This window comes from Durotheca rogersii (genome assembly GCF_024521655.1).
Source record: "Durotheca rogersii strain YMJ 92031201 chromosome Unknown GGS23scaffold_1, whole genome shotgun sequence".
Classification (NCBI taxonomy): domain Eukaryota; kingdom Fungi; phylum Ascomycota; class Sordariomycetes; order Xylariales; family Xylariaceae; genus Durotheca; species Durotheca rogersii.
The window spans coordinates 2461903-2489277 of NW_026251232.1; the positions used below are offsets into that span (position 1 = coordinate 2461903).

Below are 27375 nucleotides of genomic sequence, written 5' to 3' on the forward strand. Positions count from 1 at the left end.
CTCCCGCATACGCGTTCGTCGGGAGTATGCTAACAGACTCCCGAGAGTCCGATTTGAGAGAATACAGATCCCCGGGGGTTGGGGTCTCAGGGCTCGACGTGTCAGACGTAGGTACATGCGAAAGGCTCGGGGCTGGGCGCCGGAGAGAAACACGTTATTCTGCGCGACGGTGCTGAAGTGCGGCGTCGACGCTCTCCGGGTCGAGGACTTTAGCGACTAGCACATCACAGATGGGGGGAGCCCGTGGTCGACTTACAGACTACCTAGCAGGGGTGACGTCTTGCTAAGTGGTTTGAGGCCGTCGCTGTCGTGTTGTAAGGTTCTCATGTCCAAGTCTCGTCCATGGAGGAAACGGCCGGGAGAACGAGGGAACAGGACTCCGTATACGTGTACATATTTAAGGCCTAGGGCGCTCGCTCGTATAGACCAATGAATGCCGGTTAACGACTTATAGGCCTGACCCCATTGATCGCTCGCGCCTACTAACGGTTCTCTCTTTGGTTTTCCCGCGAAAGTATCATTTGGTCCTTGGCATCGTAAGAGTCTAGACGCGAAACCGCAAGTAGCAGCACAGCCAGCCCCTCACGCGGCCCCTCACATCGTTTCCGTCCGCTCTTTTAACGCTCCCCTCAGCGCCTCCCTGAGCATCGGCGCGATCTGTTTACGACTATTTTCGACCCGGGCTTGCGTCCAGCACCTCCTCCAGCTGCTACCCCCATCTCCATCCCCTGACACGTCTAGCTTACCGCCCCCCCAAGTACCCAGGCCCAGCTCGGCGCCGCAGGCCGTGGCGAACGCCCGCATGGCCCGCACGACCTCGGGACCCGTCCGCGCCCAAACGAGGAGCTCCCTCACGAAGGCGCCGCCCTCGCCCCCGGCCCGGCTGGCCGTCAGCACGGCTAGCACGTCGAGCCCCTTTTCCGCAGCCCACGCCTCGAGCTCGGCGACCAACCGGGCCTCGGCCTCCTCCTCCTCCTCTTCCTCCTCCTCCTCCGCCGCCGCCGCCTTCCGCACGAGGCCGGCAAAGGGCTGCGGGACGGACGAGGTGCCGAGCTTGAGAGGTGCAACCTCGGGCCTCGCGCCCGCCTCGGCGGCGGCCGCGGCGGCCGCGGCTTCTTCGACCCATTCCTTGTAGTCCTTGCGCAGGACGTCGCGCAGCGAGAGGCGCGAGATGTCCTCCTTAAGGGCCGACACGTGGTCGAAGAACTCGCGGCGGTCGTACGCGACGCCGCGGCTGCGAAGCTTGGCCTCGGCGATCGCCACGGCGCTCTCGTCGCGCGCCGTCGTCTTGTCGGCGTTGCCCAGGTTCGCCGTGTCGACGAGAATGGGCGCCAGCGCCAGGTACGCGAGCTGGGCGTCAACCGCGGCACTTCCGCCCCCCCCACCGCCGGTGGTGGCGGCGGCAGTGGCGGCGGCAGTAGCACTCCCGTCGCCGTCCTCCTCCGCCGACGACATCCGCGCCCACGCGCCGGCGCACTGATCAACGACCAGGCTCATGCAGCTGCCGCAGCGCTCGATCACGCGCGGGACCGCGCGCGACGGGACCGCGCCCTCGTCCTCGTGGTGGTCGACGCAGCCCGCGACGCGGCCGCCGTACGCGCGCCCCAGCGGCCCCGTCATGACGTTGTGGTCCACGAGCAGCCAGTTCGTGTCTTCGGGGCGCAGCGGCGCGGAGGCGGCGGCCGCTCCGCCCGAGCCGGGCAGCTCGCTCAGCGTCAGCACGTCGTCGGGCGTGACGGCGGCGCGCTCGAGCACCGCCCCGAACTCCGGGCGCAGCGCGAGATCCTCACGCGGCAGGTGGCACAGCGGGATGTGCAGCGGACCACCGTCGCCGCCGCTGCCGTGCGGGTAGCTCCGGAAGTAGGCCAGGAGGAGCGTCGAGCACAGAGAGTCGAGATCTAGGCGAGCGGGCGCAAGTTCCCGTCAGGCACACGACACCCATGCTACGGTATGCGTAGCAACCAAACAAGCGGCGGTGCGGGGCATTCACCTACCGGCTGACTCGTTGCCCACGACGAAGTGAAGGGGAACCGGATGCTTGGATGGCGGAGCGGCTAGGGCGGCCCGCGCAGTGGCTAGGAAGGCCTTGAGAGTTTTCGGCGACATTTTCTCGGAGGGCACACTCAGCCGGCCACCGTAAATACTGGCAGACGGCAGATCCAAAACACCCTGGGGATGCCGGAGGGTTGACTGTGCTGCTATTGTGGCGGGTGTCGTCGCCGAGGTCCCTAGTGTATGCGCACCAGGTAGGTATCCCGCCATAGTCTATCAGGACGTAGGTAGGTTAGGAGGCAGGTGTGTGGTTGACAGGCAGTCTGGCAGGGAACAGTATCGATAAGATGCAAGGTACTTACCTACTATATACTGCGGGCCGTACGTATTCCCATCCACCCAATTCAGGGTATGAGAGCCAGATTGAACTACCCCAAGGTACCTGGAACAGCGGGAATTACTGCATCCTACAGGTACCTAATATAACACCTGGCTACGAGGCAAATACTCGCAACCACCAGAGCCATTGTATCATAACCGCATGCGTTGCCTCGTCGTCGTTACTTGCCGCTTCCACACCTCATACGACGTCTCTGCCTATCCGTTGCCCTATTTCTCTACCTACAAGCCAATACCCTGCTCCGACGCCGGCCTGTAACAAGTCCAATTCCTATTGGAAGACAAATATGACGCCGGACCGGTCTACGCTCACCGTCATCGTATAAGGCACTTCCAGCACCGCCACATCCAGGATCGAATCCATATGGCTCCTCAACAGCTGTCCCTGTTCTACAGATATGACGGTGTGTCTGGGTGGTTTCTCTCTGCTGTTCCCCGTCTTCCCGCTCTTGGCGCCTTTCTGCTCTCCGCCCATCGCGCTTCCCCCCTTGGCATGTCTCTCCACGTTCAAGCCCAGTCCGGGCTGATTCGGCGTGTTGACCGTGACGAAGACGGGTTTAGCATCGTCATTCTGCAAGCCGCTGAACACGCACGAGCTCTCGATGCGGATCAGATCCCAGAAGCGGAGTTTCTTGTCCGAGCCGCCGGTTAAGATGTACCCGTAACGCACGTCACGCTGATCTTCCATAGCGCCGGAGCCGACCACCATCGCTCGGACCCCCCGATCCGCGTTGCCGCTGGCTGCAGGCTCGATATTTGTCGCGAAGCGGCCAAGCATGCTCTCCGGCTTATCTTCGTCAATGTCCCACGGCTTGTACTCTTTGGGCCCCTCCTTCGATCCGCCTGTGCGGTAGATCTCCCGACACTGCGTTTTCTCGAGGTCCCAAACCGTCACTTCCCCTAGGCCCGTGCCGCCTGCCACGCATACCCATTTCCCTCGACCCTTGGTAGGATGGAGGCTCAAGCGATATATGGCCGACTTGCCTGGCAGACCCCAGCCTTTAAGTCGCATCTTGAACCGCAGGTCCCACAAATCCAAGACACCGTGCGATGTACCTAGAAGGAGCCAGTTGCGCTTTCTATCGATACAAAAACACGTCGGTGTGCCATGATGCACCGGATTTTCGAGAACGTACAGAAGCGTCATGGTTCGAAGGTCCATCGAGAGGATACGAGACCGATTCGTTGCGAGCACGAGCACCGAATTCAGTTCCTGCTTGAAGTGCTCGCACCAGACGGTATATTCGCCCGTCGGAAGTTGATACTCGCGTAGAAGTCGCTGGCGGATATACTTCGTCCCTCCGCCCGTCGCCACTGTATCAACTTTGACGATGTGAACTCTACCATCAGTATCACAACTGACAAAAGTATGAGTGTTTTCGATGAAACACAGAGCGACAACCCTGGCACCCGGAGCATGTCTATGAGTCTGGCGCGCACGGTGGGTAACGTTGCGTTCGAGCCGCGACGAGTCCCAGACTTTGACACAACCGTCATCGCCGCCAGTGATAAAGAATAGGTGGTCGGGGGACGGCAAAACGCGATTGATAGCACCCGTGTGCTCAGAGAATGTTGCGACAAGGTTGCCGCTTGGCCTCCACGCTTCCTCGATAGGCTGTCCGCTCGCCTTGCTAACCTTCCTCCTCGTGATAGGAGAAACGAGGGGCCCAAATTGAGTGACATCATGCGGGTAGTTGTCGATGTACATATTATCTAGCATCTTCAATATGCTAGGGTCGTTACCCTCGTACGTGTGAGGAGCGCGCAGCCGGACCCCCGGCCTCCCATCCTCGGTAAAGTGATCAGGAATCGTGATCTGGGGTGGCGGGTTTGGTGCAAAGGGGCCCTCGACTTGACCGAACGCATTTGCTTCGGTCGTTCCCGTCTCTGCAACGGACCTGCTACTGTCTTTCCTGTTGAGGAGATCCAAGGCGCTCGACTGGTGACGAATGATCCTTCGTGTAGAATATGGGGCATCTGAAATGGACGCATCGTCGTCCTGGGAACCTGCGCCACGCTTTGCCGATGAGGCCCCGCGTGCTTCCTCAAAGCCAGCACTGTCGACCGGCGACGATGGTTGAGTTCGCGATGGCGATAATGCCTTGTTATCTCCGGCCCTTGGCGAAATCGCCCCCGTCCGACTGCTAAATCGTGAGCGGTGGCTGTTGATAGCGGCACGGCGCCTCCTCCCGACTGGCTCATCGATGGTCATCGACGCATCTAATAGGGCGTCGGCGATAGTATACGGGCCCTTGTCCGAATCCAAGCCTCGCTGCTGTTGCCACGTTGGCGCTTCAAGGGCACTTGTTTCGTCGAACATTATCGTCTGCACTTTAACATTTAAGCTTCTAAGAGGGATGATATTATTCAGGGACGTGGCGATGTTATCTTGAGTAATCGAGTCACGATTTTTCATCTGGCTTAAGCGCCAAATGAACTCCCTCAGGGAGAGGAGCTTGAATTCGTCGTCGGGCATCATTCCCATATTCCGAAGCCGTGCCAGCCATTGCTCGTCCTCGTCATTCCGCAAGACTTTATTGAGCGTTTGAGGCTGCATATCGCGGGACGCCCGGACCGCTAGCGCCGTAGATGCGATTGTAAATGTCGACTGCTTTTGTTGCCGGACAGCCTTCCAGAACAACCCCCTATCTGTTTTCTGCGCCCATGAGAGTGCCAGGTCAAATACAGACCTTGACAGAGGTCTCTTTAACGCATCTAACAGAGAGATCTCGGAAAAGTCGGGGATTATGGATGGCTTCAAGAAAGGCTTAACGAGAGGCAGAACAATACACCTGATATCTGCGGGCGACAGCAGTTTCGCAGCACTAGATATGTACTCTGCTGCTGATTCCCGGATCCACAGGTTCGGGTGCATAGTGAAGCGGCCAACAACGTCGATTAGTTCCCAAGTCTTTGCCTTCGATAAGAGACCTAAATTCGCCAGCTCGGCCAAAGAGTGCAACGCAGCCTGAACGACATGCTCTTCCGGATCGGTAACAGCCTGGACCATCAGCGGTAGGCTGAACTCCTCTAGGCTAGTACTGCCGAGGAAGGCAGCAATGCCAACGATGGTATCGAAAAAGGCGCATTTCAGCATCCAGTCTCGGTCGTTGAGGTAGGTATTGAGGTGGGTGAGGATTATATCATTGGACTCCGCACTGCCGAAGAACATGCAGAGCTCTGGAACGGAGCTGAGAAATGCTCGGCGTACAGAGGCGTTCGAGTCCTCCACTAGCGCTTTAGCATGGGTTTCAAATAGCTCCACCAGTTCGCTTTGAGCATTGTCGAACAATCCATCAAAAGCAGCCTCGGGGTCGCTTCCAGCCTCCACTTCGGGATCAGCGGTGCTAATGGATCCCTCGGCCCGTAGGATGGCCGTCAACTCTAGAAACCTCGAGGCTGTCGTGGCGAGGCTGCCTAGACATGATGCATACGTAGCTCGAACTAGGGCACTCGGTTCTCTACGGTCCTTCCCCATGATGGGTTGTCTGGAGGCGCCTGACAAAAAGACCTGGAGTCTAGGCATGATATATTCGGGGAAGACGTGGGCATTAACCGGCGTAACAACTGTTACGAGAGCCAGAAGTTGAGTGACTGATCTGAGGGCCGCGATGGCGACGAGATCCACGTCGTCATTCAACAAAGTCATCAGGTACGGCAGAACTCGATCAAGCTTTGCCTCGTCAGATAATCTCTCGGAGAATGCTAACAGGATGTCGCAGGCTCTGATCTTTGATGCTGCTTGAGCAGTGTTCCGTAAAGAGGCAGCGACAAGGGTAAGAAAAATAAGAGTCCCATCGTCGGCGGGAAGTTGTCTCCTTGCGGTGGTAAAGTGTTCATTATTCGGTATGTTTAGTCGTACGGGGAAGAGACCTAGGCCAAGTCGAGGTGTGAAGTATGCAAGCTGTGATGGCTCTTTATCGTCTTGGTAACCTAGGAAATACGAGATCTTGTCAAAGTCATAGAAGACCCGGTCAATGCGTTCGTCGGCTTCACCTAGATTCTTCGCGGATCCGGAAATGGGCGCCCTTCCAGAACTTGGATCAGTAATTAGCTCCATGTACTGGTGGAGGAAGCTGTAAAAGTACTCCGGAAACACCTTGGCTTTGTAGAAATCCAAGTACTGCTCTGCAGAGTACCGTTTCTCGGGGTCAAGTTGAATCATGCTCGATAGCATTTCCCGTAGACCCTGATCTGGTATCCTGCTAAGGTGCGAGATCACGGGGTCATACTCGCCACGGCGGTACTTGAACATTTGGCTAAGGCTGAATATGGGAGTCTCCAGGAACAGTTCTGCAATGACGCAGCCAGCACTGAAGACGTCCATCGACCAGGTAAGCTTATGTCCTTGTAGCTGCGTCTGGGGATTCTCTATGTGCTCGACAAATCTTTCCGGCGCGATATAGCATGTGCGCCGACCCGATAGGTCAAAAAAATAGGAATAAAACATGGGGTTGTCGTCGGGTAGCTTCGTGGGCTTGAAAGAGCCTGTAAAGTCGGTGAGGTACAGCCAGTTCCAAGACGTCACCATGATATTTTCCGTTTTGATATCGCCATGGTATATGTCCCGGGAATGGCAGTCCCTCAGCGCGCACAGCAACTGGAAAGCGAGCCACTTCTTCTCTACGTCTTCGAGGAATGGTCTCGTGGACATGCGGTCGTACAAAGAGCTGTATAGGTATTGTCGGACGAGATAGGCGTTTCCTTCGGTTTCGAACGCGCGCTCGAAGCCCAACGCGTTCGGGACGTCTCTTAATTTATTTCTCTCCTCTAGAACTTCGGTCAGCTAGGCATAGACCTGGGCCAGAGGGAGGGAGACTGCTCACGGAGGATTTTGTCGCCATATTCACGCAGGGATAGTGGTGTATAGGGCTTAACGGTGACCTTGGCTAGAACTACTCCATCATGATGGCGAGCGCGGATGCTCTTCATGAAGCGAGCACTACCGATAGATCGTTCGTGAACCAGGTCTGACAGCTCTGGTACGTCGATGCCGGCGGCGCCAGCGTAGGGCGTAGTGAGGGAGTAGCTGTTGCCCATCGTGAAAACGCCGAGCTGGCGGTGCTACCTAGCCGATGATGTGGTCCAGTAAAGAAAATGAATCATCTTCGAGATATTCTACGAGTGCCGGGAGGAGTCGCATGTACTTTCTCTCTGTCGGAATAGGCGCGCCGCCACGGGCATTGCTCGCTGGGTGTCGTGTTCGTAAATGGGAGTATCACCGGTTGCTCACGAGGCAGTTAAGCGAAGCTGTGTAATCCTTAGGAATGACGGTGGTGGAGAAGTGGGAGACTTGCATACGACATATGAATACTAGAGGTAGGTTAGGTACCTACCGTAGGTACCTACGTAGTAGGTAGTAAGTACGGTGATACACCCCCTAAAGCCCCCTAACGTGATACGATGTGACGAAGCTCAGTCTACCTAAGGCACCTACCCACCTGTACCAGGTACCTAGCCTAGCTGCCTTAGGTACCCATAATTAAGTACTTTTACTACCTAATGCAGTACAAGTAGGCAGGCCTAGCAGGAGCAGATTCGGTGTCTAAGGTACCTACACATTGACCTTGACATACTAGACCAGCCAGCAGCTAGCCACAAAACCCTGTGAAGATACAGCCCTGGGCTGCACGTACCTGGCGGTAGATCTTCTTAATATATTATCACCTTTCACACAAGACCACATGACGAAGGCACCGAATTCCAGAACCTGGGCAGTCAGCGGAAGATGAAGGCCACATATATACGCACGAGTCAACCTGGGGCACCCGCCCAAAAATACCCTACGCGCTGGAGCCAGAGGACAATGCAGTTCTCGACTGGCTGGCTTCACGAATCAAAACATTTCTAAAACGAACTGCTGTTGGCAGGGTTCGCTTATTGAGTAACGGAGATGGCGGGCATTAGTTGGCTGGGAGATGCCCCGGAAGCATCTCTATACCGTATGGATGTGGCTAGCTAAAGATCCCTCTGACGGCACCAATGAAGATACACTGGGATCTTCATCCCTCTCATCCCCTGCTCGTCTTGTAGGCATATAGATAGCATCATATGCATTTTTGGCTGTCACCATCCCTCCTCGCCTCTCTCCCTGGAGCAGAATCAAAAGACATGGCAGCTGTCCCCCCCCGACGACGTCTACCCTGGCAGACCAGGTTATATAGTAAATCGAGTAGAAGAGGTGAGGGCACAGTCGTGTACAGTCGTCATATTAGGTAGGATCGATCGCGTATCCTCATGCCAAAAACTCTGCAGACGTATTAACCAGCCCTGTCGGAGGTCCCGCTGGTAAGTTGTGATCCGAGGTGACGCGCCGTTTGAATGGGGTTAACGAGGCTGTGTAGAATCGAAGGCATTAAGCGTATCAATCGCAACAATGCAAATTGTCGTGTCTATATGCATGACGAAGAAGAGAGAATTCTAGCGGGGAATTCGGTGACGGCGGGCGTATAAGTTGGCTAGGTGCGGACCGTCGGTACACCTAAGAACGGACCTGAGGACGGACGGAGAGGATATACCGTGCTGGGCTCAGACCGTAACTAAGTTCGCAAGTCAAAAGTCCTGAACGCCGGAATAATGCAAACGCAAATGTCTTCGTCAATCCATCAAATAAGTAAGCGTGAAGATCCTCATCATTAGGTTCAGGTGGGGTGACTGCCGTGGTGGCGCGCGCTGGACCCGGTTTCTGTTGATCCGTCGCCATCGATTGTTTTCCTCCAATGTTCAGGTAGGCAGACGCAGACCAGTGGGAATGCCTTGATCTCTCCGCTGATCGGAGGCGACGTATCTCGCCCACGACCCGACGTATGTGAGACCCCACTGTCCCTTTGAGCTTGTCTCCGTGCTTCCCACTCATCTGCCCTCTCGTCTAGGAGCACGCCCGTCGCCCACCCGTCATCCCAGATGCCAACCACTTTCAGCATGTCGCCACGCTCCAGGGAAAATTCGTCAGAAGCGCGCGGTTGATAAGCCCATAGGACCGCAACATGCTCGCCAGGGTGGATGTCGTCTTGCGAGTAATAGTCCTTGAAAAAGGGCAATTGCTCTGATTGTTGGCTGTTGACCCCGGGAGGCGAAGACATTCCCCCGGCGCTAGTTGGTGATTGAGGATCTTCGCCTGCGAGCACAGAGTTGCTGGACAACGAACCGTTCCTACGGATGTTCATGGGCGGCGGCCGGAGTACGCCTACACGGGCCTCCGATCCAGGACTCTCTCCGAACGAGTCAGAAGACGAGTGGTTATCCCCCCCTCTTCTTCTTCCGGCCATAAATCCGCCTGCTGCACCTGCTGCCGCTGTACCACCCATTGAGCCTGTGTGCTTAGACCCGCCACGCCTCGATGATGACTCTCCTGAATGGCCTTCCAACGCTGACATGCGGGCAATTCTGCCGCCGGGAAGTATCTCGTACCCTTGGGGAGCCGTATTCGCGGGAATTTGGGCAGTCTGCAGTCCTTTCCTAGTGGGAGACGGCTGGTTCAAGACACTCCCCTTCTGGCTGCCCCCTCTGCGCCCTCTAAGTCTGATACACATAAAGGCAAGGATGGCCAGGAGGGCCACGCCAGCCAGGGATCCAACGACGATCCCAGCTATAGCGCCCCCCGAGAGGCCGCCCCTTGCCGACTCTCCTTCCACAGGCGTCGCTGTATTATCCGAAGTAGCAGTCGAAGTTGGCGCGCCGAAAGTTATAGTCGACGTGATCGTGGGCAGGACAACGTTGGCACACCTCTGTTCCACGTTGGAGTTGTAACAGCAAGTATCAGTCGAATTAATACCGCCCGATGCGCAATACGAGCACAATCCGATGGTGCTGCTACCGTACCCACAATTGTCTGGCTCGTTCGCGATGCCCTGTATGCAGCTACTGCTCGACAGAGAGTCTGCCGGCAAGGCACAGTTGACGAAATCGGCCCGTATCTGATCCTGGCGATTATTGCTGGAACTGGGACAGAGATTAGTGTCGGCCGCTAGATACGCTTCGCTCTCGGCATAGTGAGCGCAAGAGTCGGCACACAAGGGCCGTGAGGCCCGTTCCGATAAGCCGCAGGCGGTAACGGAATTTTGGATAATAGCATTACAGATTACTGAGGTAGTGAAGCGAGCATATAAATCAGTGGTGTTGACAAGGTCGATGCTGCCACATCCTAGCAGCGTTTGATATCTGGGACGCAAGGTGAGCCTCAGGTGTCGATAACGCATTTTCCATCGAACTTACTGCCTCCGGACATAGTCCGTCTGGAGATATTGGCTGAACTGACGGTCAAAGGAAGCCGTGTCTGAGACGTACTGAAGAAACGGGCTAGGAGCGCGGTCAGTTACGATGCGAAGTGAACTTTTGAGATACAAATCGATTGCGAAAGCAAATGAGCAATAAAGTCATAGAAAACCGAGGTGGACTCACAATAGGCCGACTAAGAAACTATTTGTCGAGACGGAGGCCGATTGGAAAGCCGAGCAGGTTGTAGAGCCGGTCAGGGGGATGCACCGATCTTGAGCCGTGGCACCAGGCGCCGTTGAAAGGAGCGAGAGAACAGCTGCTCGTGCCATCCATCCCATCCGGCCCGTCGCCTTTCTACCACACAATGATTTTGACGATGCCATCGCGGCGTTCTGGTCGAGGTGCTCGAAGGATTCGGTGTCCAGAGTCGCGATATTACTCATAGGATTCGTGATGGAGGCAAGAATAATCACTGGTGCGGCGGATGCATGACGTCCCGTTCCTACCATTGCTCAATACCGCATGCCGTTCGAATCAACTGAGTCTGGGCTGGATCCAATTGATGGTGTCCTCGATATCTTCCAGAGCCACTGGGTGTTGCTTATCGAAACAAGGTGCTGGCGGAAAAAGCTGATGGTGCGTGCCTTTTTTTTTTTAATTCATGAAGTCGCTGTGTGGGAGGTCGGCAGAGGAAACACAACTGTCGCAACGATGGCTCAAGAGGGTGAAGAGGCGAAGTAGATATCTGAAGGTGTCGATCTAAAGGGGGGGTGAATGAGAGAATGGTGGTTGTGTGGTGCCTTCGTGGTGGCAGGGAACCGATGGACTTGTATGTTTTAGTGTTTCCGACGACGAACGAGTGTGTACAGTTGGAGAAAGTGAGACTGGCGAAGACTGAGGCCCAGAGCCGAAGATCGTGTAGCAGCTGGCAATTACTGCAGGTCGCACTTCAGATGAGGACACGACGGCGGAGGCTACCCCAAGATTAACAAAACTCTTAGTAGGATGACCGGACTGTAGGCGGATTCAGCAACAGCCCCCTCTACAAGAGATACGGGTCGACGGCGTCAAAAACGAAGAATAACACAAGGAAATCAAGAAAAGAAAATCGGCCACAACGGTGAGTCGTGAAACCGTAGATCCGGAGTGCGTAGGGTGCGGATCGGGGGTGGGAAGAGGTCGAGGTTTTGGATATGCGACTCGATCGATTGACAGACAACAGGAGGGAGAGAACACAAACGGAAAATCTCGAAAGAGGACCATTCACTGGGCCAGACGGTGGCCCCGGGCTGTCGGGCAGTGCACAATAATGCGTGCCGCCAGAGGGGGGCCGCTGCCTTCTGGTGTTGCCGCGGGCCCTGCAAATGCGTCGCTCCTTCATGAGGATTGCGCCTACCCTAGATCCGTGTCCCCCTTTCCCTGTTTCCTGCGCGAAAGAGGGTGGGTAGTACTGAGTACGTCAGAAAGCCCGACTATGTGTGTGCATGCCCAGGTAGCAGGTACTCTCTTCTCTCCGACATAAGGGCACCACCTCCAAGTTGTGCCTGGCCTAGCATGGGTGGGTTTGCTGTCGCTACCTGCCATATCCATCTTCCCGACCTCAATGTAGTGTGTACTTACGTACCTTCAACACATAAGGGATGTCGATAGCGGCACTTGCGCTTTGCTCCCCTGCCAGATCTTGGCACGCATATCACCCAATGAGGCGCGATTTCGTCGAGCTGCATCAACACCTCGGTCGCAGCCAAGGTTTGCGACCCGCTGCGTGTACCTGGCATGTATATGCATATGTACACAGATACGTAGGTAGCTACGGAAGAAATACTAGCAGCAGCTCCCGCCACATCTCAATCTGTGCACCAAGTTGGGTACCTTTGGTGAGGTACCCGGTATGTATGGATAGCCTGGGGTACGGCCCACGGGCTCCACGAGGTACGTGCTACATACATGGCAGGTACCTCTGCACCCAAATCAATATATCAATCCGTTTCCATGGACCATTTACAAACATCACAAGTGAGGTGCCGAAGTTAGCAATGTCACGACCTCCCATATCCCCGTACATACGTAGTATATATGTATGTGATATGCCCAACGACACCTATGTATGTCGGGTACCCAGAAGGTTTAATGGATACCTGTGGTTGCATGGCGTACAGCCCTGCTTAGTGATGTATCGCACGAAACGTGGAACAATCTCTAACACTGGAAATTGTGTTGAAATTCAAGCAACAAGGATGAGGAATAGCACCATCGTGGGAGCCCTGGCAAGCCACGACCTAAGAGAAGGTTGTTTTGACCAGAACGGGCAAAGCCCCAGAAGCACCTTAAAATTACCAGACATGGATTGTCTCGTCTGATCGCCTCGACCTAGAAGGAGAAAGCAAAACACCACGTCCTGACGAAGCAGTTTGTTCACCGGCCAGATAAATGAATCGTCGATCGTTCTTTGCATCCGTCCTCTCCTTACCTCGTCACGCCGGCAGGTGCTGACTTCGGTATGCCGGCATAGCCCGTGTTTGAATACGGTCAAAGTTAGCCGCGAGACGTCTGTCACCGCAACAATGGCGAGAACAACCAGTCGGACAGACTTCGCCGAACCGCGTTGGAGGTAATTTTCAGCATCAGGGTGTACCGTCAGCTGGGCTAACCTTGCTCGAGGTTGACCGGAAATAGGCCTAGATAGTTCATCTCAACGGTGAGAGCGCACCTCGGACAATAGAGAATGCATAACAGATAATTGGTAAGGCGTGCCGGATATTGGTTATCGATTTTTGAACGCAAACATGTGCCAGGGTTGCGCGACCAACCTGTAGAGCAAGAACCGTAAAAAGCTAGGTCCTGCCACCAAGGCCTCATTTGCTGTACCTCCTACTCATAAAAAGGCAGTTTTACGCGTCATGCTCTCTCTCCCCTGTGTGTGTGTGTGTGTTCAGGCTGTGTAGGCGTCTACCTCCTCAGGTTACGTACCTCCCCATATACCCAAGCGCTTACGCTTACCTCACGTTTCAAGTGGCAGCATGCTTACCATATATCCCGACCCAAAACGTTTCCTTCACACCGTAGACGAAGGTCGTCGACGCAGGAAGAATATAGGTAGGTACTTATCAACCTAACTTCCAACTCGAACCATACTCATAGAGACGTGCTCGAAGTTAACTACCTAACCTATGTGTGTACTGCGTTAGGTACCTGTACTCAGTAGGTATATCTCACTCGCAATGTGCATATTAAGATGTGCACGTATTTGCTAATTCGGTGCGTTCCGTGACACGGGAGGGCGGCAAATCGATATCGTTGAAACCCCGAAGCAAGTAGAGACCGAGGAAGCCTGGATATCGCCTCAGCCAGTTCAATAAGCCACTCTCCCTGCTCAGCCTATATTTTGGCCGACTCCGTCCCGATCTGCAAGACATACCCGACGACTTGAGCTGCATCGATTGCTCTAACTCCTTTGGCGTTAGCACGGGCATCCATTGGATTCCCGCGCCGCCTCACAGATTGCCCACCTATACCTATGTGCATACACAAGCATAACATATCTACATACAGACATCCAGGCATACGTATAGGTAGTGCATGCATATGTATAATGTATACTACCTATAGGTACCTATATATGCGTGGGTAGGCGGTCGGTACACATACGTTTTGTTGTCGTCGCGTTCCCTTGCCCGTCAGAGATCCTTTATACAGACCACGAGTCCCCACGACCGCCGGCCGGAGGTAGGGCAAGATGGAATCCGAGTGCCCGATTATTAGCCCCTTTTATACTTACGTGCCACCGGAATGTAACATCCATCGGCGATCGCCAGGCGCATCAATGCAGGCCTCGGTGCATATCCCCGACCATGCATAAAGCATTACATATGTAAACGTCGGGAAACCCGCAGCCTCTGCCCATCCTCGAGCTCGGGCCGTGTTCGGATCAGCCTCGACCGCCCAACTTGGCAAGGTTACCTGTCAATAAATAAGGTCAACACCTAAGCAGTTTACAGTTTGCGGTTAACCGAAGACGAGGAGGCCTAAGGCAAACGGGAACAGCCCGGCCGTCGAGGCTTGGTTGTTGACACCACCAACGCTATTAAGTTCCCGAGCCGCGCCGGTTGAGTTGGCATGCTCAACTTACCTTACGATTCCAAAATATACTGAGCCGGAAACTTGCATAAAGGTCTTGTAAGATCGTCTGCATAGATGAGGTTGCTGGTCATGTCTCTAGAATAGACGTCCCTACGCTCTACAGTGCCTTCCAAGCCCAAAAAAACCGGGAGGGCCTCTACCAGAGGCCGATCTACCTTCTGAAGCCAAATTCGTGAGACTGCCTATCGTACCATTCGAGGGCTGGGTCATCGGCTTCTGAAAGAAGTTAAGAGCTCATCGCTTGTCCAAAGATGCATATCAAGAATCTCCCGGAACGACCTTTGCCGGAAAGGCGGTTATCCAATTATTGCATGGGTTCAGATAACCTAGGCTGCGAGGTTCGAGCTATTCATTCCGCAGAAGCTCTAGAAGCCTCGCCACATAATGTAGGTCCATCGAAATCGCTGCCCATGTAAGCTTGTAGGGGGATGGAGTGACGGCCCTCGGTGGGTCGAAAACGGGAATGTCTAGCCCGGCTCGACGGCACGCCGTCGAACTCAACTCAATCTGAACCCGCAAAGGCTCATTAAGCCGACATGTGTCTCGGTTCGGCCATTGGACCCAACCCAGCGCAAATTCAAGAGAGGCAGCCAGCCAAACGGCTAGACTATCTCGTAAGCCAACCCCACGCATTACTAGAACACATGCTCGATTACGTTGCTCGTTCGTTCCCACTGTTGTTACAGAAGTCGCGCCGGGCCCGTCCCGCCACACGTAGAAATAGGCTATTCGCGGGACAATGCCATGCTGCGATTCCTGACGTCCTACTCATCTCAAACCGGCTGATAGGGGGGAATAGCATGTCCTATACTATCGTCTCAGCGCCCCGTGGTTTCCGAGAGTGACCCAGAACCGTGATATAGTTGGGATGTAGTGTTCAGCAATAAACCCCTAGCTAGGCCCTCTGCATATTAAAGAGTGCTGCCGCTTGGGTAGCTCATTGCTCTCGTGGTGGGAGGTAGTTACAGAGAGATAGCTGCGTACCTCCCCGGGCGTAAGATTCAGGGGTCACAGGCCGGAACACATAGAGAGAGGTAGAGGAGAGTAGGTCTGAGAGATAATATGGCTCAACTCTTCTATCCCCTCTCCACTTTCATGCTTTCATGGTGTCTAATAAAGACCATTAGAATCTCTGAAGTGAGCCCAAAACTAAAGAGTACAAGGTATCGACTGCTATGGACCGCAGGTCTGGTACCTAACGAAGACATGTAAGTACCTACACATTACAATTAACTCTAAAGCATACCTATCCAGTAAACCTACTCGCATATTGCGCTCCAACCAAGTCGAACCGCACGGAAGTAGCGGCCACGTTATGAGGTTGGAGTTAATAGTACCACACTTTTCGTACTATATAAACGCTCCGGAGCGTAACGAAAGAGCAAATAGAGTCTCACACATTCGGATTATGCTCTCCGCAACGCCTTGGGAAAGGTTGTCTCTAAACCACCAAAATTTTCCGCTTCGCGCTCGGTTAGGATGATGGTTGATATTCCGCGTGCTGGTCAACAACGATTTATAGGAAATAAGCAGGAAACGGATACGAGCACGAAGCCGTGTTCATGATTGGGCGTCTATTAAACTCGAAGATTCGGTCGGGTCCTGACCCGGCCCCTAATCCGGGGTTGCCGCATAGAAATCGTTGCTCACGAAGCAGTAATGCGAAGTAGTTGGGGATTGACACCCGCGTTTCGCCGTTGTATGAACCATTTCCTCGCATTCCCCTCTTTAAGTTACGCGTTTCATCTGTACACTCCGACATCGCAGTCGGGTCTATTGTTCATCGCTCTTATTCTCCTTCTGTGCTGCTTCATACTCCTTGATTTGCTTGGACCAACTATCCTAGGAATCAGCCTCATATTTGGGTACGCATGGATCGGCAACGGGGAGAGGGCGCGCCTCGAGGGTCGGACATACTTTCGACTAGGGTAGAACCGGCCAGGCTCTGGCATCTTGTATCTGACCTCCCGCGAGGCGCTCAGATTCCACGTCAAAGCGGTGATGCCGAATATGACACCGAAGCATACGGCCGTATTCGTCTTCCAGTTCTTCGGCTGGGCGTACCAGCCGCCGGAAGGGGACCAGACGTGCTTGGGATACCTAGCGGAAGGGTCAGATAGGCCGGTTTCATCGAGGCTCTCATGGGCCGAAGGGCAGGAGGGGTGGGTTGTTATAGCTTACGGAACTCGAGGACCGCCGCCCTAACAACGCAGATGGTTAGTGCATCATTACATCTCTGGGAAACTTGAGCGGCCGCTTACCATCTTGTCCAGATGTGAGGCGAACGGGGCTTTGTCAGGTAGTCAATCAATCGGTATAGGATGCGACGATGAGGCACATGTGGGTAGCTTGTGAGTTCGAATGGCAGGCTAGTCTGAGGAGGTATGAGACCAGCAAGTTTACATAGGTACCTATGGCTCTGTGGAGTGGGGGATAATATGAGTCTGAGGCAGGTAGAGATACATATCCGCCCGCCTCCTCACCCGCCCAGGAGGATGTATTGGGTTACCCATAGGTTTATAAGACTTTATTAGGTACTTAGGTACTATCGATACCTAAGCCCACGGTATGTTGATGCTCCAGGTCTGATTGGCCTGTATATATAGGTATTTAAAGGCGTTACGTTAGTCCGGTAGGCGACCGCCGCCGAGGCGGAGCTGGGTGATGTTAGGTAATCTAGATAGCAGGTAGATACCAAAAGGGAGCTTGCGCCCGCATTGTGCCCGCATTGTGCCCGTCATTGGTCCCTCGTTTTTGTGTGGGTTGGTCGGGGTAGAGCTTCACATCCAGAAACATTTTCTCATCCCAGACACGAGACACAATTCCAAGCGATTGACCTGAGCCCCCGCCGCCCTACCGTTTCCCACCCCCTCCAGCGTGTTGGGATGAGGGATCTGGGTCGCGAAAGATGAGGAGAATACGGTTAGACAATTTATCGGGTCAATTGCTCTCCCTCACGCGCGCCCGGCCTGCTGTATCGGACTTGACGAGGATATCGCAAGCCGGCCGAATATCTAGAGTACAGGCCCGGCCATGGCCCCAGACGAGATGGCAGTCTTCAGAAGCCGCTTCCGAGACAGGAAATATCGAGTCTGACGAACCGCCCCCGCCGCCGGAAGAAGAACCCCCGCTGCCATCGCCGCCTCCCGAACGGGCTCTACGCTCAGCCAAACTTGCTGCTTTGCATGCGCGACTCTCGTTATCTTCCAAGATCCCTTTACAAACGCTCGCCCGTACCCTCGTAGATCCTTCCGCCGACTTTCACTCACGGTTTAACAACACGAACCTTGCCTACGTCGGCGCATCTATTATACAGTACCACACCTCGGAATTCCTCATCACCCGGTTCCCGCGGCTACCGATGGCGATCCTGTTCGCTGCCATGAAGGGTTACTCGGGCGTGCCGTCGCTGCACCAGATTGCGCGTGCCTGGGGCGTGGAACCTGCCGCGGCTCCTGGCGAGGAAGTGGATCCTGGCCTACTACAATTTTCCCCCGATAAACCGACCGTCCTGATGAATAAGTGGGGTTACGTACGCGGCGAATCAAAAGAAATCATGAGGTATAAATGGCGCCGGGGAATGAGCAGCCGAATAATATACGATGACCCGTTTGGTGATATGGTGTCTAAAGATCCGCCGCCGGCCGAGTCGGATGGCTCACTCGAGGTCAGCGGCGAGCGGAACACAAAGGAAATGGTTGTTGAAGACATAATCAAGAACGCGCACGCAAACTTCGTGCGCGCGGTAGTCGGCGCCGTCTATCTATACTCGGGGAGGGATGCCGCCAAGGCCTTTGTCAAGGCCCACATCCTCTCCAGGCAACTCGACATATCAAATCTATTCGAGTTCAAGAACCCGGTGACAGAGCTGGTACGGTTGTGCGCGAGAGAGGATTTCGAGGCACCCGTCGCGAGACTCCTCAGCGAGACTGGGCGGCTGAGCAGGACACCGGTCTTCGTTGTGGGAATCTACAGCGGCCGCGACAAGCTCGGCGAGGGGGTGGGCCCTTCCCTGGACGCGGCCAGGATATCCGCCGCCATCAACACGCTGAAGTCGTGGTATCTGTACAGTCCTGGGAACGTCCCAGTGCCGAGCGATACTTTTGCCGAAGACGCCCACCCCTGGAAGCCGGCGTACGTGGACATCGGCGAGATTGTAGTGTAGTTGCTATTCGCGGATACGCCCTACACGAGGAAGTGCGTGAGAGATGATTCCCCGCTATTCCATATGATCGGTGGATGGGGGCATAGATGCGCGGGATGGGGGAGGGCTGCATCATTGGATGACAACGGCAACGGCAGAAGCAATGAGACGACATGAAAACCAGGTTCTGGCCGGGCATGTAGACTCATGGAAAAGGCGGATTCGGGGTCGTCGCGGCCAGTCCCCGAGAATCATGTGTATCACTGTACTGTATTCAATACGAAAGACGAAGACCCGCGAAGGAAACAAAAAAAAAAACACCCAGATGGCATTGCCTATAAGTACGCAAGTCGGACGTATGAGCCACCCACCCACTTTTCAATCGAGTGTAAATATCGCGATGTCTACACCTACGCATGATTTTTGGTCTCATGAATGCATCAATAGGTGAACCTCCTAAGCCGGCAGCAAAGTATCGTATTTGTGGCTTACTACGTGTAGGTATGTGTACGCGGAACATCCAACCAAGGCCGCAAGAATGCAGGGGAATGAAAGGGGCAAAGTCATGAAGGGCGCAAAATATTAACTTACAGCTGGCTCGCGGCAACCCCCTCCCTCACCCAGACTCAAGTACACCTAGCTAAAGTGATCACCTTCCCCAAGTTTATCCGCGATCCCGAGTCTAACTAAGCGCCTATACCGTTCCCTCCGGGCGACGGCTTCGCGCTCTTCGCGCATCCTCTTCTTGCGCTCGTACACGGCGCGCACGCAGCGACGGAGACGGTCTCGCCCCTCGGCGTAGTTGGTGCGAGCTAGCGCCACCACCTTCTCGACCTGTTCGGGCGTATACACGAAGTTCCATGTGCTCATGTAGTCGCTAGTAGCCGGGTCCACACCCGCGACGCGTGATGGGTTCGCGAGGAAGGGGAAATAGACGATGGTGATGCCCGCGCTCGGCTCGGTGAGCTGCCACGACCTGTCGTCTGCGAGTGCCTTGGTTGGCGGTGGCGGCTCTGACGACCGTTCTTCTGTCGATCCCACCCAGATCGTGCAGTAGCCTGGATCCGAGTCTTCGGTACCCAACGTATGGTTTCTCTCCTCGGTGCCTTGATCGCGAGATGCAAGTTTCTTGGGCGATTTCGTGTCCAGGCTTGGGTGTTTTTTTTGGGCCTCCTGCACTTTATTAGCGGCCGAGTCTGCTTGCGCTACATCCAGTTGCTCCTCGATTTCCGGAACTGAATCCGTTGACTTAGGCCAGCTGATACCAATGGGCCAGCCCTTGACGCCGCGTCTGCGAGCGTAGCCGTCCGCGACAGAGAGCCAGTTGTCTGTCTTGACGTCGGCGGACGCGTCGAATGCTACAATGACGTCGACATCTCGGCCAGGTCGAAGTAGCGGGTATATCGGTAGGTTATTGGACATTCCAGCGTCCATAAGCTGGATGTATTCATTATCGTATATCGTTGTCGGTGTCGTAAATCGTAATTTTCCCTTCATATTATAGGTAAAATTGGGTATCAGGGCAGGATCGATGGGGTGGACCTTTGATAGGTCCTCATTGTACCCATGAACCACATCGTCGATGGCCCCGAGGCCGGTAAGGCTCTTAACGAGTGGCCGAATTTCCCGGTAGTAGTGGCTGAGGGTGGCACAGAACGCGCTACCGAAGATGCCCATCAAGATGGGCGTCCGAAGCTCTGGCAAATGGAACCCGTTGCCTTCTGGAGGCACATCCTCGCCGTTGTCAAACCGCCGGCCAAGCGCCCAGGTAGGAATTCCGGCGTTGAACTCTTCGCAAAAAAGCTCGTACGGCGTCAACTCAAACCACTGAAACCATGCCTCCTGCTTAGCAATCTCCTTTACCCTCTCTGGACTCGCTTTGTCAAATTTCGATATTTTGTCGGATATGTCAGGAATCTCGTGACGGACTGCGGTGTAGATCGGCATGGGATTCTGTCCGTACTTTATGTATTGTCTCTGATTGGAGAGCTTGAAGTCCCCCTCGTTGACGCCGAGCTCTCCTTTGGGCACTAGCAGCCTCGCTGCTAAGAGAATGCCGTAAGCATCGACGAGCCCGAAATCTGCATTCGGGTCTCCCTTGAGCTTCTCGACTAGACTGCTGAGAAGCAGCTTATTGGTTGGCGAGGAGGTTAGAGATGAAAAGGCGGCTGGCGGATATGCGAAGTGAACACCTATCCTTGCCTTCAAGTGATCAGCAAGACGATCAAGTCGACATTTTATGAGAGAAGAATGGCAGAGCAACTGAAGCCAGCACGACCCGCTGACACCCGACGTATACGTAATACAGTCGAAAAGCCCGTCTTCTTGAGTGGCAAGTAGCGAGCCGGCCCCGGCGACCAGCGCCCGTAACCCGCCGCCAGAACCACACACAGCAATGGTAGGAACATCGTTGGGATCGACATCGCTCTCGTCGAGGCCGAGATACCTAGCTAGAGCCGCTGTTGTGATTTTCTTTCGGCGGGCCAGAAATTCCTTTTCCTCGTCGCAGAGCTCTTCGGAGACGCGAACTTTGGCGGAATACCGAATTTCCGGGTGGATGAAGGGGTCGTGAGCCTCTTGCCAGATTTCATTGGCTAGCGACCCATCTGCCATAGAGAGCTCGCGCTGGAGCTTGCGGACTTGGCCGGGAACAGCCTTTGACCATTCGGGCAGGATCAGGTCGACTATGCGATCGGATAATGCGGACCACTCGATATCGGCTACGTTGGAAAAGTTCTCAACTCGGCGAGCAAAAGCCGACCAGGCGGTCTCCTTGGTCTGGGACTTCGGGTCGTCCCGGGCGCATTGCAAACGTCTCTTTACCCGTTCGGCGAGGCGGGCACGGCGGATTTCATCTCCCGGATATAGCGAGTACATAACTAAAGCGCCTACGAGCAGGGCGATGGGGATGACTGTGAGGATGCTTTTGCCATCGCTCGTCTCTCCCGGGTGGTTGCGGGAACTGAAAAAGCCACGTTGGAATTGGCGTTGCCGGGTCCACGATGGGCAGGAGCGGGAGACAGCGGTTCCGCCGGAAATCAGGGCCAGCCGCAGTCGTGATATTCCGCAGGCTAACCTGCTCGACCGTCTCCTCACATGGTAGGCTATGATCTGTTGCCGGAATTTGCTGAGAGCTCTCATGGCAGCAAACTAGCATCAGCCTAGGTTGTCAACCAAAAAAGGGGTTTGCAACATGACTTCTCAAATGATATTTAACATTAGCAGTGAACCTGAGGCAAGGACGAGGGTGCATAGTCTGATACGATAGGCCGCGAGGGACTTGACGAAGGAAAGACGGGAAGGGTTGGGAATGCTTTTTTTTATTATTAAAAAAATCTCAAGATGCGAAGTCGTCGCAGTTGTTGATGGTACGATACTGTGACATCACTTACACAGAGGAACTTGGGGAAAGTCAGTTACCTGATGTACCTGGCTTAGAGGAGGTAGGTAGGTAGGTACCTAGGTAGGTACGTAGTAGGTAGGTTAGGTACTAAGCCAGCCAATACACAGGGTTAGGTGTGTGCGCATAGGAGGTAGGTAAATTACGTTAGGTTAGGTAAGGCAGGCGCCTAAGGTATTCTTCATCTGCAAGTTTAAGTCTTCTCAGTAATATTATTCTGGGTTCTATCTGCTATCTACCAGGCAGGTAAGTACCTACCTCCTACCTGTAACCCAAGGTAGAGGCTAGAGGTACCTAGGTAGGTACCCGAGGCATCTTAAAGCAAGTAACTTAAAGTAACACTTATGAAGAGCAACAGGCACCTAACCTAACCTAAGGTAGGCGAGGTGGTAAGAGGTACCGACCTAGATGCATACCTATGTATAAATAATATAGGCAGGTACCTAGGTACCTATCTAAGGCACACCCGCTGGCAGGCACGTAACGTACTAGGTACCTAGATAGGTACCTAGTACCTACCTACCTAGGTAAGCAGCTTACAGCTTCAATGGCAGCCGTAAACCACAAGTCCGCCCCAAGACTTATGGACGGTGTGTAGGAGACGTAGGTATCTAGCAGGTAGGCACTTTTCGCGAAGCGGTGACGGAGACTCGATTCCACAAAGCACCTACCTAGGACAATTTGGTAAAACATCGTCTCCTTCCGCTAACGAGGTCAGGCGTATTGTAGAATCTGTATACCTCGCTAGAACGGAGACGCCGTTCATCAACGGCATCCTCTTCTCCTCCATCCACTCTCCATGCCTTGCTACATACCTAGCAGTTATCCATCCTCGATTCATCCCACTTTACCCCTTTCCCTTGCGAATTGAAAGTTGTCGAACGACTAGAACCTCCTAAACGGCGTGAGAAAGTACGGCCTAAGTTCATTGCTATGTCTCTACGTTGGTCTCTTCCTACCGGGGCCGTTGCCTACGAAACTCCCGAGAATAGAGACTCCAGGCAGCCCGAGAAATTCTCAATGGTCCAAATTGGTGCCTTGAGAAGTCGTCGACGCTCAAACATCTCCTCCGCCTTTGTCCACCTGTTCGAAAAGGCTGGAAATCGCGGGAATACCTCCCATGTCGCCGCCGATGGCCTGCTGCCGCTTTCCGCTCGCACTGAGAACATACCATCATCGTCCCAGGGCTATGACGTAGAATTACATGGCAGATATTCTGCTCACGATGGGAAACGCCACCCCAGCACCAATGTAAACGGCTCAGATACAGCTGTGACGCTGCGGAAAGCCAGTGCTTCGGGGTCTGTTAAATCATCACCCCCCCTGACGGGAACCCACAGCGCTTCGTCCTCTTATCCATCAGAGGGGATTCGTTCCTCGCCAGACAATTGCTACTCCCCGAAGCTCGATGCTTCGACGGGGAGCTTTATATCTGAATTTTCCCGTTACCGCGCGCACCAGTCGCCAGAGATCTCGGGCCAGTCAAGTCTCCCGGTAAACGTTCGGCCCGCCTCAAATGGCAGAACTGATAAATTACTCGCAGAAGCAATCACTGAAGCCGATACGGCTTTTGAGACCGCGACAAGATCAATTGGTGTGGTTCATACCCCTAACCCTCCCCTTTTGGGGAGTGACTCGATAGAGCCTCCGCGAGATCAACGAGATATACAGAAAACACGGACAGCCCATACCACGCACCCTACATATGAGAAGGTCACAATTGAGCTAGGTAGCCATGATTTCACAAACGCGAGTCCTAGACCCAACTGTGACGTTTCTCCGCCGTATGCACGCGTCAGTCCGTCTGGCGACGACGTTACACGTAGGCCGAGCAATACACGCTCGACGGATTGCCTTCATCCCGGCGCCGAATCACGGGCTAAGTTCTCTCATCGCCAGGACAAGACAGGTACACGCAACACCGTGGCTGCAACTATTCCACGAGACTACTCGAGAGATTTTATTACACCTACCCCGCCAAGATATCGTTTTGGGCACCCCAGGATACCTGGTCGACACTCAGGAAGTTTGCATGGGTCGTCAAATACTGCCGTCAAGCGTAACCAAAACTTCAAATTCAAGAAATGGGTTCGAAAAGCGTGCCTCGGAACTAAGGTCCGCTTCGGACGTGTTATAAAATCGGGAATTTCGCTAGGGTCGAGCGGCGTCAAGTGTCCTAAACTGCCCAAGTTACAAGAATGCGAAAAACAGAATCCGACCAGAAATTCCAAGAAGTCAAGAAGTCTCCCCTGGATTTCACGTACATCCGGGAAAAGGAATATAGCAGATGATGCCAAAGGCCCGCGGAAGAAGACGCACCGATTCACCCGTCCCCCCAGAACCAAAAATATTAACATCCAGTTACCTGAAAAGGGTATGGCTGTTACAGACCACAGAAGAGTACAGTCATGTCCAATCTAAGTCAGACCAAGACGCGGTATCAAAGGATCACTTACTTTGATATGAGCTTTTACTACTAGTTAGAATAGCTATAGATTACGGGCTAGCTCTCTACGCTAGAGCTCCCTCTCTAAAAACTTGGGACACAGAAGACGGTTTACGAGTTCACGGTAACGAGGACTGTCCAGTATGCCAAAGTGAGGTACCTGGTTTGGAGGACGTTGGGATCCTCTCTACCTTAAATAGAACTTCTGGCGAGATGAGACTTCGTCGGTATTTGCTTAATACGAGGAATAGGGGTAGACGGAAGGCCGCCAAGAGCCGCCCCCCTCACCATGCACTACTTGTTGGGAAGCAACAGTATAGTTACGAAACATAAAGTTACTAGACTCTGCTCATACCCGCCCGTACCACTGAATCGTACGATTGGATATTTCAAGTTGAGACTAGACCTATCTAACATCTTTATAGGTATGTTAATGAGACATAAGTGTCGTAAGTCTATAGTAGAGTAGAGTCAGGCATATGTCTTAAGGGCATGAATTCTATTTCCGATACACTTAGGCCTTGAAGATCTGTATCTTTGAGGTTTCAGACTGACCGTTGGAATCTGACCTTTACACTCGCTAGCGAATGGGGTTTAGTGATATGCACACACACAGGAGTGCGATTCATCGTTGGTGTTTTTGGAGTGTCACTTGGTTTTTGCGCGTTACCATTCGTCGACCCGAGTATCCTAATAACAATAGGTGCCTAATGCATGCTGGATTAAGTACTCGTAGACAGATACGTTGCTCCTTTTCTGGGATGTGAATGTCGTCCAATTTAAACACTGACACACAAGCGGAACCGACATACATGGGGAGGTCCCTTAGTATAAGGTGGTACCTCCTAGTAACGGCCCTTCCTTATAGGCTTTAGGTGCCTGCGTTTTGGGCCAGTATCAACCTCGTGTCCTTTTGGTGTACGTACAACTCACCGCTGTCGACGCGTCTGTTATTCGGGTTAAGCGATGGCCGCATAGTGGCTTCAGGTAAAGACAGGAGTATTAATGCTCTATTACTCGGATCCTAAGGAGGGCTGAGTAGCGTTCAGGTCTATTGCAGAATTTCGCTCGGGGACTCGGAATCTGAGATATGCAGGTATCATCACCGAAAGAGATCTCGATGAGAGGCTAACTTATACCATGGTTTCTGTCTAGTTTTAAGAAAGACGCGCTCGGGGTATTGCCATGCTAGCCGTGGCTCTATCTACCAGATGTTGACAACCACTATAACTAGAAATCAGAAACAGGAGCTGCTCCTAAGAGCAATCGACCACGGGACTAGATCAAGAGGGCAACTTATATCGCCTTGTCTAGCAGCATCTAATACTGACAATCACAGGATTCACCTATTCAGCGAGGCCGGCCTTTTCCACGGGTTCATAGAGAAGCTGTTCGTCAGCCCTAGTTACTGGCGGAGTGGTGGCGCGAGTGCTCCCCTTGAGTATTTGGAGAAGGAGGCATTGGGGAGAGGTAGAACGTTAGTATTGGTACGAGCCGCTGCGCGCTTGCATCTGCTTTCGAACCCCCGAGTTACTAATTCGTGCTTCGATGCTCGACACCGAGGTTGGTAGCTAAGGCGAGAAGGCATACCCGAAACTAGGGTATAGAGATCTAGATACGGCGTCAACCCTGCTAGGGGTCTAAAGGGCGAGGTATTCTATTATAAACAGCTTTAATAAGAGAGAATGGGGCACCCGTATAACCAATAAGGCCTGCACACATACCTACCTGCATCCTTCAGGACCAGCCTACTTCTACCTTCCACCCAGGTAAACGTTGTGGCCTTCAACCAGATTCTGGGTACCATCATATATTCCCTTTCTATACCCCCATTAATAGAAACTCCATGTACTTTTGGCTGCGAAGTCAGACGGTCAGGTTTGTATGTCGGAAAACCCGCGCACGGAACCGAAGAGGAGATAAACTGGTATGTCCGCGTGACCACGAAGCCCACGCTAGAGAGGCCTAACGGCCAACTAGATCTATCTCGCCGAGCAGAATCCCGAGCAGGAACCTTGGAAGACATGGCGTCAGCCTATTACCCACTGGGTTAGGGGGTAGTCATGTACTGTAGAGTAATACCCTGGGGTTGGCGACACGGACGTGATCTGGGTGTGCTTATGTAGGAATCTCTTCTAGACTTTCTTTACTGGAACTTTGACTTACGTCTTCCTGCTGTAAGTTCCGGGGAGGAAAGGTCGTCTACGACGCCGCTGTATTAGAGACAGGTGTAAGTGTTACTTCCTCGTTATTGGACTCCAGTACTGCTTTTGCCCCCTGCTACAAGACAGGAGAGCTGACGGCCGGAGTACGGGTGGAAATGTGTGCTGGACCTGGCTGTGCGAACCCCCTGCGGTGGAGCTCTAAATAGCCAAAAATGGACATTGGCATGCCGGGAAAACACGGCGATCGACCTGCTGCTAAGCTCTCGGTGTATTCGCTCACCGCCGTAGTATATCATGTAGGTAACGTAAGGCCCGGTAATCGCGGACTTAACCCCATCTCCCCCAATCTGACTCAGAAATAGTCCCGAAGACTTCCGAATGTGATAATGACCAGACCTAGCCACTAGGGACCCTTGCCAATGTCTTCTACGTCCGGAAGGGGTATTTGGCGGGTCGGTAAAGAACGGTATCT

At 53.7% G+C, this 27375-nt stretch overlaps 6 protein-coding genes across 6 annotated transcripts; 1 reads left to right on the forward strand and 5 right to left on the reverse strand.

The window, feature by feature from the left end:
• Positions 1 to 594: 594 nt before the first annotated feature.
• On the reverse strand, positions 595 to 2106 carry GGS23DRAFT_592264 (DHH phosphoesterase; the record flags this gene model as incomplete). The annotated part of the gene is made up of 2 exons (XM_051517858.1): positions 595 to 1898; positions 1995 to 2106. 2 exons carry the CDS (start codon positions 2104 to 2106, stop codon positions 595 to 597), a joined length of 1416 nt encoding a protein of 471 aa, XP_051377201.1.
• Positions 2107 to 2347: 241 nt separating this feature from the next.
• GGS23DRAFT_33514 (ARM repeat-containing protein) lies at positions 2348 to 7663 on the reverse strand. The gene is made up of 2 exons (XM_051512988.1): positions 7218 to 7663; positions 2348 to 7161 (listed from the first exon to the last, which is right to left on the reverse strand). Exons 1-2 carry the CDS (start codon positions 7429 to 7431, stop codon positions 2663 to 2665), a joined length of 4713 nt encoding a protein of 1570 aa, XP_051377202.1. The 5' UTR covers positions 7432 to 7663; the 3' UTR covers positions 2348 to 2662.
• Positions 7664 to 8821: 1158 nt separating this feature from the next.
• GGS23DRAFT_33601 (uncharacterized protein) lies at positions 8822 to 11253 on the reverse strand. Its single transcript, XM_051512995.1, has 3 exons — positions 10792 to 11253; positions 10606 to 10689; positions 8822 to 10551 (listed from the first exon to the last, which is right to left on the reverse strand). The coding sequence occupies exons 1-3, from the start codon at positions 11115 to 11117 to the stop codon at positions 9033 to 9035; spliced, it is 1929 nt and encodes a 642-aa protein (XP_051377203.1). The 5' UTR covers positions 11118 to 11253; the 3' UTR covers positions 8822 to 9032.
• Positions 11254 to 16319: 5066 nt separating this feature from the next.
• Positions 16320 to 17299, reverse strand: GGS23DRAFT_33716 (uncharacterized protein). Its single transcript, XM_051513004.1, has 3 exons — positions 16981 to 17299; positions 16666 to 16848; positions 16320 to 16585 (listed from the first exon to the last, which is right to left on the reverse strand). The coding sequence occupies exons 1-3, from the start codon at positions 17010 to 17012 to the stop codon at positions 16522 to 16524; spliced, it is 279 nt and encodes a 92-aa protein (XP_051377204.1). The 5' UTR covers positions 17013 to 17299; the 3' UTR covers positions 16320 to 16521.
• Positions 17300 to 17488: 189 nt separating this feature from the next.
• GGS23DRAFT_545879 (54S ribosomal protein L3) lies at positions 17489 to 19335 on the forward strand. Its single transcript, XM_051515003.1, has one exon. The coding sequence runs from the start codon at positions 17657 to 17659 to the stop codon at positions 18911 to 18913; it is 1257 nt and encodes a 418-aa protein (XP_051377205.1). The 5' UTR covers positions 17489 to 17656; the 3' UTR covers positions 18914 to 19335.
• A 5-nt stretch (positions 19336 to 19340) lies between these two features.
• Positions 19341 to 22125, reverse strand: GGS23DRAFT_33725 (FabD/lysophospholipase-like protein). Its single transcript, XM_051513005.1, has one exon. The coding sequence runs from the start codon at positions 22031 to 22033 to the stop codon at positions 19529 to 19531; it is 2505 nt and encodes an 834-aa protein (XP_051377206.1). The 5' UTR covers positions 22034 to 22125; the 3' UTR covers positions 19341 to 19528.
• Positions 22126 to 27375: the final 5250 nt, after the last annotated feature.

Excerpts from the sequence above, each read along its gene's own strand:
- GGS23DRAFT_33514 (XM_051512988.1), bottom strand. The coding sequence starts at position 7,431 with ATGGGCAACAGCTACTCCCTCACTACGCCCTACGCTGGCGCCGCCGGC. Across the intron at positions 7,162-7,217 it reads ATATGGCGACAAAATCCTCC|AGGAGAGAAATAAATTAAGA; the intron begins GTGAGCAGTCTC and ends CCGAAGTTCTAG.
- GGS23DRAFT_33601 (XM_051512995.1), bottom strand. The coding sequence starts at position 11,117 with ATGGTAGGAACGGGACGTCATGCATCCGCCGCACCAGTGATTATTCTT. Across the intron at positions 10,690-10,791 it reads AGTTTCTTAGTCGGCCTATT|CCCGTTTCTTCAGTACGTCT; the intron begins GTGAGTCCACCT and ends CCGCGCTCCTAG. Across the intron at positions 10,552-10,605 it reads ACGGACTATGTCCGGAGGCA|ATATCAAACGCTGCTAGGAT; the intron begins GTAAGTTCGATG and ends CTTGCGTCCCAG.
- GGS23DRAFT_33716 (XM_051513004.1), bottom strand. The coding sequence starts at position 17,012 with ATGGTAAGCGGCCGCTCAAGTTTCCCAGAGAT. Across the intron at positions 16,849-16,980 it reads CGCTCAAGTTTCCCAGAGAT|GTATCCCAAGCACGTCTGGT; the intron begins GTAATGATGCAC and ends CCCTTCCGCTAG. Across the intron at positions 16,586-16,665 it reads CGGTTCTACCCTAGTCGAAA|TTGGTCCAAGCAAATCAAGG; the intron begins GTATGTCCGACC and ends TTCCTAGGATAG.
- GGS23DRAFT_545879 (XM_051515003.1), top strand. The coding sequence starts at position 17,657 with ATGAGGAGAATACGGTTAGACAATTTATCGGGTCAATTGCTCTCCCTC.
- GGS23DRAFT_33725 (XM_051513005.1), bottom strand. The coding sequence starts at position 22,033 with ATGAGAGCTCTCAGCAAATTCCGGCAACAGATCATAGCCTACCATGTG.